This window comes from Alligator sinensis, unplaced genomic scaffold (assembly GCF_000455745.1).
Source record: "Alligator sinensis unplaced genomic scaffold, ASM45574v1 scaffold417_1, whole genome shotgun sequence".
In the NCBI taxonomy this organism is placed as follows: domain Eukaryota; kingdom Metazoa; phylum Chordata; order Crocodylia; family Alligatoridae; genus Alligator; species Alligator sinensis.
In genome coordinates this window covers 949,631-958,222 of record NW_005842433.1, presented here as the reverse complement: position 1 = coordinate 958,222, position 8,592 = coordinate 949,631, and the positions used below count along the sequence as shown (strand labels likewise).

General features: G+C 41.4%; 1 protein-coding gene across 1 annotated transcript in view; it reads right to left on the bottom strand.

Annotated features, from left to right (window-relative positions):
- MAP3K5 (mitogen-activated protein kinase kinase kinase 5) overlaps positions 1-8,437 on the bottom strand; it is a 106,644-nt gene extending 98,207 nt beyond the window's left edge. Inside the window, 2 exon segments of the mRNA XM_006030266.2 lie at positions 3,226-3,249; positions 8,296-8,437. Coding sequence (XP_006030328.2) covers positions 3,226-3,249; positions 8,296-8,418 — 147 coding nt within the window. The 5' untranslated portion in view covers positions 8,419-8,437.
- Between the last annotated feature and the right edge of the window lie 155 nt (positions 8,438-8,592).

Sequence of the window (8,592 nt, the reverse complement as noted above, 5' to 3'; positions counted from 1 at the left end):
GGAACTGAAATAAAAGTCACCGATGAACTTGAAGGACAGCTATTTTTCCCAAGGAGGTAAAATGCAAGCCACAGAATTAAACAGAAATTGAGTAGTTAGCATAAACAACTTTATACCACAATTGCTTTAAAATGGAAGTTCTTCCTTAAGAACTTTAGAACTGCTCCACTGCTAGTATAACCTCAAAGATTAGATAGCAGCAAAAACAAAGCTTAAACTCATAAACATCAAAATAGCTATCTCCTGTCAAAATATCACTCCTCCCTCTCCTGTCAAAACACCACTAGCTTTGACATATGCAGAATAAGCAAACTGGTTGTTTTCAAACCCTTTCAACTGAACAAACTATAACATCATGTTGTAACAGGAAATGATCATGTGCTGCGACCGTCCCCCTGCTCTGCCTATGCAGATTTCTATAGAGTTTACCTAACCAATACAAGGTAATATTGCTGGAAGTGGATTTTTTTCCTTCTGGTTTTAGGAAGACAAAGTTCAACAAAGACGAACATTCTGACACACTAGCGCCTATTTTGTAACTCATTTAACGCCTTGGTGGTACAAGATGCTATTGTTCCATAGCTAGTGATGTTTGTATGTTAGTAAACAGCATTCTAGCACTGCCAGGGGTTCCCACACCTCTGATTATTCATTATTTTTAATTTGATACCTAGTTTAAAATCACCTACATAATAGTGTTCCCCGAAGAACAAACTAATATTATTTTACACTGAGTTAACTTTATTCAAAAGTCTCGGAGTATTTTACAGGCACTTCACTAAGGGAGATCTCACCATTTCTGGGAGGCAAGAACTATTTAAACAAGGCAAATTGAGGTTCAGGTAACTGAGAAGATTTTCAAAGAAAAAAGTGAGAATTGTGCCAAACTGCCATTGATAAGAAATGCAAATGGAACATCTGACTACCCTCTTTCCAAGTGACTTGGATAAGGTCACACAGTAAATCAGTGACAGGGTTGTGAACAGAACCCAGAATTAGTAACTAAGATCATACTTATTCCTGAGAAATGATGTTTCCAAGCATGCCTATGTAACAATCTATAAGTCTTTAAGAACACATTTTATGTTAAAATTTACTGAAACATTTTTTTAAGGTAGATGACAATTCTATCATCTCATCCTCCATTTCAGATTTAAAAAAAACAGAACATATAATGCTCTGCATTATATTTCCTGTTCATTTCTTACTTACTGGGTTTCCTCTCCTAAAGCCTGTTCCTGTGTAGACATTCAGCCACCTAGAAAATATTTTGCTTTAAATTTTTTTGTAATGGCCAAGGGCTGCAAATTAATTTAGTCCAGATTATTGCCATCTAGTCTACCCTGAGATTGTCTTTTTTATTGTTTTACGTGATTGTCTTTTAGCTCATTTTTATCTGTAGGAAGATGTGGGAAAATTGTTCTGTTGCAGCAACATTATCTACACAGATTCTCAAAAGTGGCTTTCACAAGCGCTTTTTAAAATTAGAGAGAATTTTTAGCTTATACCCTTTTCAATTTCTTAACAGAAGAGAAGATCCAGAAGTCATTCATACTTAGATTAAGATATCTACAGAAGTATTCCAGAATGTGGAGTAGTCATCATTTGAAATAAATTCAGAAAAGTAAAAAATATAATGAAGCCGCTAAGATAACTTCAACAGTTACCTAAGGCAAAAATTGGTCAGTTTCTAAAGTTGAACTTTAGGGAAATGTACATCTGTACTGTGTACACATGAACAGTTTTGTAAAACTTTGCAATGTCAAAAAAAAAAAGAATGGCTCAATAGCTTGCTCTTTTGTAGGGTTCACAAAGCAACCTTAGTGCTTAAACCCAAGCCCATTTAGGGATAGGAGGCAATTCCAGAAAAAGAATGGATGCCAAGCTGCAGACACCTATAGTGCATTGGTGGCTGGGAACCAGAGCCAGAACAGCAGGATAGACAGAGTACCTCCTATAAGGGTCTGGATGTCTTCAATCCTTCATTTTGAAGGCGCTCCATACCACAGGCCTCACTTTGTAGGAAAACATTCTGTAGTCACATCACCTGGTTTCTAAAACAATCCTCACTTTTTGTTTTACCAAATTAACTGTCTTTATTCAGGGTCCTAATACTGCCCTCAAATATCCACAAGACACACTATGTTTACTGGCCAAAAGAGTCTGCCAGATATAACTCCAGCAGTGCTGGTCCACCCTCCATTACCTGTCTCATCTGTATATATAATCCAGTGAAGACCAGGGGATATCAGGTTGTAACTGAAACACTGACAAGCAAATTAAAGCCATTATATACACATTATATTTAAAAACTGAATGAATTTAATACTGGTATACTAGCGTGGTCATTTTAACCTAAAATTAGCCTGTGGTAGCAATGCACTTTTCCCACCTGCTAATGTCAAGGTGGCAACTAAACACCCAGAGCTTTAGTCTCCTAACCTGATGCAGTAAATCTCTAAGAATCATGCCCTGCCTACATCTGTACATGTTTGCAGTTGTATGCGCACACAGCAGCAGGGACAGTATTTTACTATACAGTAAATGCAACAGATTTGAACAGTGTCAAATGCTGCACTAGGAAACCAAATGGCTTCCAGTCAGTGAAGGGTTGTCTGAAATTGCATCAGCGTATCTGTCCTGAGAGAAATGGGAATGAAAGTCCCAGCTTCTGCAGACCACCATTCTTAGGGCACAGATGGATGCACAGGTATGTGTGTATATGTGAGAGACATGCCTGTCACAAGCACACAGAATGTTTGAAGGTAAAATAAATGTATGCTGTACATACGAGTCAGAGAAGGGCATTCATGTGGTTAAGTTGTCTTTAAGGAAAATAAGTCGGAGAGAAGAAGAAATTTGGGGGAGAGAGAGAAAATAACGGTATTGCAAAGGAAAGAGCATATGTGAAATAAAAAGAGAAACAAAGAAAGGCAGAGAGGAAAAAACTATTGAGAGGAAGAGACAGAGATAAAACAGAGAAAGTGAACCTGGTACCTAGCAACAGGTTTATGAAATGATGTATCCAGGTTTGCTGCTGGGAGTGGAGGCATTCTGAACGCAACAGACTAAAAACGGTACTATGAGCAATACAGCAGGGGAATATTTAGTGAAGTAGACAGAAAAGAGCATAGTGCATACAATGTGAAGACTAAAAGAAACCTGAGCATTAGGAATTAAGATTAAAAACAAAACAAGCAAGCAAGCAAGCAAACTCAGACTTACATTATTCTTCTGGCAAATAATTTCCTGTAAAAAAAAATTGAAATATTAAAATCAGAACTTGAATAGCCTTTAAGGGTGTGGACAAATGTATATTTGTAGTAGCTTCAAAAAGGTAGGGGGAGCATGCAGCAGCTGTTACATTGTAAATATTAGGTGTGCACGAGTCTGTAGTAATTAAAATGTTGGAAGAATTTTATTACTTTAAGCCTGCTGCATCCAGGCTTGTGTGCGTGTAACAACTGCACAATGCAATAGCTGCTGCGTACTCCCACGCATAAGCTCCCCCTCTACTTTCTGAAGCTGCTAGAAATGTACACTTGTCCATACCCTTAGAAGACTGATATGATTAATACAATTGGCCACTAAACATTTACAGATATTATATTTTACAGCATTCTGAAATATTTATCCTGGACTAAAGTTTTCCACAATAACCAGACTAAAAGGAACAGATGAGCTAGGATTTTGGAAAAGGGAGGGCGCGGTCAGGATCGGGCCCTTGGCCTTTGGGGCTGGCAGGATGTGGCAGGCACTGCTGGCTGTGCGCCCAGTTTGGGAAGAGGGGACGAGCAGTCTGTCTCCAACAGAATTGGGCTCTCAGCTGGGCAGACAGCCAGTGGCGTCTGCTGAGTCAACTGAGAGCCTGATCTTGCCAGATGTTCAGCCCCTCTTTGCCAGCTGGGTGGGCAGCCAAAGTACAACTGGTCAGCCTGGCTGGGATTGGACTCTCAGATGACTCAGTGGGTGCTGCTGGCTGGCTGCCTGCCTGCCTGGCTGGGAAAGAAGGACCATGCAGCCTAGCTCTGGCAAGATTGGACCATCACCTACTGCAGACAGCAGGAGTAGAAGAGGGATTGAAGGAATACAAGCACACCACCCAAGATTACAGACTGAATTCTGGACAAAATAGTCAAGATGCATCCCATGAAGCAGCCTGCCTGCAAGTCACTTTTGGTCATTGTGCACCCATAGGACCTTTGTCACAGGCTTCCGATCAGATAAGACAGGTAATGGAACACAGAAATAAGGGGAAAATCCCCAACAGACCACAGTAAACCAAACCATGTTCCCATGCATCACCCTTCTACTAAAAAAATCCTGCGTACAAAGGCAGATAGGGGAGAAGTCACATTTCACTGTCAGGTCAAATCAGTCAGTCACCCAGGTCCATCTTAGAGCCACATGACATCCCTTTATGTCTGTGTTTCAGTTTAAGCAACAAAGTAAGGAGAAAGCATGAGTCTTCCTGAAGACACACCCTGCTTTTGTTTTAATTAAGAGAAAAAACAGAAACAGGCCCTTTCCAGTCCACTTTAAAAAACAAACAAACCAAAACAATCAAGAGCCCAAGTACACCTAGAGGGAATGACTCCTCTAATAATCAAGTACTGTTATAAAATACACTACGTTATTAGTCTTTTCACTTGAGTAGGACCTCATACCTTCTGGACCATCCAACCATGGATTTTTCCCTTATCTCTATGTTCTATTACCTGTCTTATCTGATCAGAAGCCTGTGACAAAGGTCCTATGGGTGCACAACGACCAAAAGTGACTTGCAAGCAGGCTGCTTCATGGGATGCATCTTGACTATTTTGTCCAGAATTCAGTCTGTAATCTGGGGTGGTGTGCTTGTACCCCTTCAATCCCTCTTCTACTCCTGCTGTCTGCAGTAATGATGGTCCAGAAGGTATGAGGCCCTACTTAAGTGAAAAGACTCTCATTGCAATCCACATACTTTGTATTAGCCCCGAGAAAGGACCCAACACAAAACCCATCTCAAAGTAGCTGAGGAACCTATCTGTTATTCTTTTCCTTCCAACTCCTAACTCTAGAGCATTAAGCATGAACATAGGGCCCAACACAAATCCAACTGCAGACAAAGGAAGTCTCTCTCGTTACTTCAGTGGACTTTGAATTGAACCTGTCGATGGGGAATTTTGAACATCTGATTCATACTATCAAGATTTATACATGTTGAGCTTTTATTGACTTACGAGTCCTGGACATGAAATACTTGCAGGATTCAGGCCCCTCAAATATAAACAATGGCATTCTCAACGGTGGTCGCAGAACAGACATGCAAACTGGATGATCAGAGGGCATAGAGCTTCAGCATGTATAAGCTGCTGTGTTTTAACTGTCCACATGCACACTCTTGCTTAGCAGTATGTAGGAGAGCCTACAGAAATGGAGCCCTAAATGAAAAGGTGAAAAAATGTCCATGCTCTGTGGAGGGGAAGTACTCAGTTTCCAAGGACATCTGACTAGTCAGTACTACCAAAATTCTTCTCCTTGAAGTTCTCATTCAGTGAAGTGGAGTACGGTATAACTGAATTCAACTCATCAATAGATCATGTGTCATCAGCTTTTTATTGTGGGAGCCTATAATCAGTGCACTCTGTGTTGCAAATATAATTGGATGGCTAACAGTCCAACTGGCTGCGAGATGATGAGAAGAGGCTGAATCATTTGAGACTTATCTCAGAAAGGAAGCCCAATTTACATGCAACAGGACAAAACTAGAAAAAAAAAATCCTGTTCTTTCCAGAAGTAGCTGCTTGGGAACACAGCAGGACCGATGACAGCTCAAGTCTTCCCATTTCTTTCTCAAGCTGGCTCACATACTTTTCCTTAGTAACTGTTACAACTGCTTTCCCCCCACAATACTTTCAAACAGGATTTTTTTTTTTTTTTAAATACCTGCTGCTGAAGTTAAATGGTTTTAACTGGAGTTAAAAACATCAAGACTAATCAAGAGGTTCTCTGAGAGAGATTCTTAATCTCTAACCATAACATGGTCTTCCTTTTTAGGTTCTATGCAACACAGCATGACTGGAACATAAGGGCCTACCAGAAATGTGCACCTCATGCAGAAACATGCACTGGATGCACACCTACAGGTAACCCTCTCAGTGGTCTTCAGAACCATACCATTGAAGTCACACCCAGTCACTAGTGTGGATTTTGTCCCCTTCTATGTCCTAATCAGAAAATAGGAGTCTATTAGAGCCCTTGACTCAAGGTTTGGCTCATCACTTCATGCTTTCAACTCAGCAAGTCCATGATTCAGTCCCCATGTATTGACCAAGTACTGCAATAATACTACTACTAATAAACCATTTAGTTTGAAAACAGATTTTTCTAAAGCTTAAGATGCTGTACCTCTTGCAAAGTTGCCTAAGGAAAACAACATTTTAAAGGTAGGTAGGTATAAAAGTATTAACATTTCCTAAAATCTATTCTGATTTTCAGCTTATAGGAGAAACCACTCATCCGTGGCTTGAAAGAGTAACAAACTGCGAGCAATAATGTCCAGTAATGTAAAGCTCCAGATATCCTATCATTATATCCAGTCAGCATTCACTATGTTGACCCACCAAACAATGGTTTTCCATTGTAAGCTGATGTGATAAGGGTTCTCCAATGGCTGTATGAATGACTCAGAACTTTCCTTTTTTATTTATTTTAAACTGGCTTCATTGGAAGAAACCTCTTAATAATAGGACTGAACTCAGAGGTAAGTCTATACCAGGGGTGGGCAAAATACGGTCCGCAGGCCAGATCCAGCCCACCAGGCCATTCTATCTAGCCTGCAGGGCCCCTAAAAATTTAGAAAATTAATATTTATCTACCCCGGCTACCTGTCAAAGATGACAGGAGCCATGGCAGGCTCCTGAAACAGCAAGGCCTGCCCCCACCAGCCAGAAGCCCCTGCCTAGCAGAGGCTTCTGGCCTGAGACCATGGGGCTGTTTGTGCCTCCCTGCACTGGAGTGGGAAATTCAGGTAAGAAGGGGGAGGAGGCAGGGGAGGACTACGGGAGATCGCCCCAGTCCTCAGGGCCAGACCAGCTCCTGCTGAGTCCCACAGTCGAGCCATGCAGCTGGGAGCCACGTGGTGCAGAGCGGCCCACAGGCAGGCAGGAAAGTGGGGGAAGTGGAGGTGGGAGGAGTGAAGGCGAGCAGGCATGCAGAAGCGTGGAGCATGCATGGATGTCCCAAGGCCAGTGCCGGCATGGCCCAGAGCAGGGTGGCAGGAGCATGGGCTGGCAGGGGTCTATGGAGCTGGGCTGAGCTGTACCAGCAGAGAGAGAGGGGAGCTATCTGCCTGAAATAATTACCTCCCCCTGGCCTACATTTAAAATTTCATCTGGCTCAACAGTGTGGAAAATGCCCCGTATTTTGTATTCTCCTAAACCTACTTACCAACATGCCCATGACACCCCTTCCCCATCCTCCCTGATTTAAATCCTAGGCTTTAGAAAGCCTGAAAATCTTCAGGACATTATATTTAAAGATTAGACCTCTGCATCAGGCTTATACATGATACATTATATACAGCAATGAAGCAGTGCCTTATGATCTTGTGCAATAAACCTTTAAGAACTCCACCTGTGTGCTTTTCCAAAAGTTGCTGTATCCTGTTAGAGTGGGCACATTCAATAAGATTTTATTTTTTCTTTCCTTGTTGCTATTTTTGTTAGTATAAAAGACAAAAGTACATATGGTTCCTCTTAGCAAAATATGAAATGGGAATTGGAAAATGCTGAAAGTTTCATAGACCTTCAGGTCACAAGAACTGTTATGATTACCCAGTTCACATAAAGCAGGCCAAAGAACCAATCTCCTTCATCAAGCCCATAACTTCTGGCTGAGCTGTTTGAGGAGATATAGTTCCGATTTAAAAATCCGGAATGATGGAGTGTCTACTACATGGCCAGGTAAGTTGCTCCAATGATTGATTGCCCTAGCTGATACAGTATTTGATAACTGAAAACTGAAGCTAAATACATTCAGATTAGAAACAGTTGGGGGGGCGGGTTTTAATGTCCTCCCCATATAGGTACTGACTATGACCATGTCACATTGTACTTTTCTCTTGGATAAACTAATCAGATAGAGTGTTTTCAGGCCATCACTGCAGACACATTTTTCAGACCTCAAATGATTCTTCTGGCTTTTCTCTCAACTCTTGGGCAGTCTGCATCAGTCACCAGCAGTTTGAGTCTATTTTCAGATATATCTCTATATCTATACCTATATCTATCCATCTTTTAACTTGAGGTCTACCTTCAGTGATTGCAGGGAGTCTACATTTGTATCACAGTAGAGAATGATGTTGTTGGCCATACTGAAGCTTTCTCTGACCCCCAGGTGGTAGAACAAGGAAGGCTGGCGGAAAGCATCACTCATCTCCACCACTGCAATATCTGCAGAAAGAAATAAAAGAACTGGTATTAGCCATACGCTTTTCAGAGCTGGACCACCTAAGCTGTTACTCTTCAACAGCTTTTGTTTGACAGCCTGCATTGTAAGGGGGAAATAAAGAATAGGAGGGATTTCCCCTTTTTAGTTACTGCTCCTGAA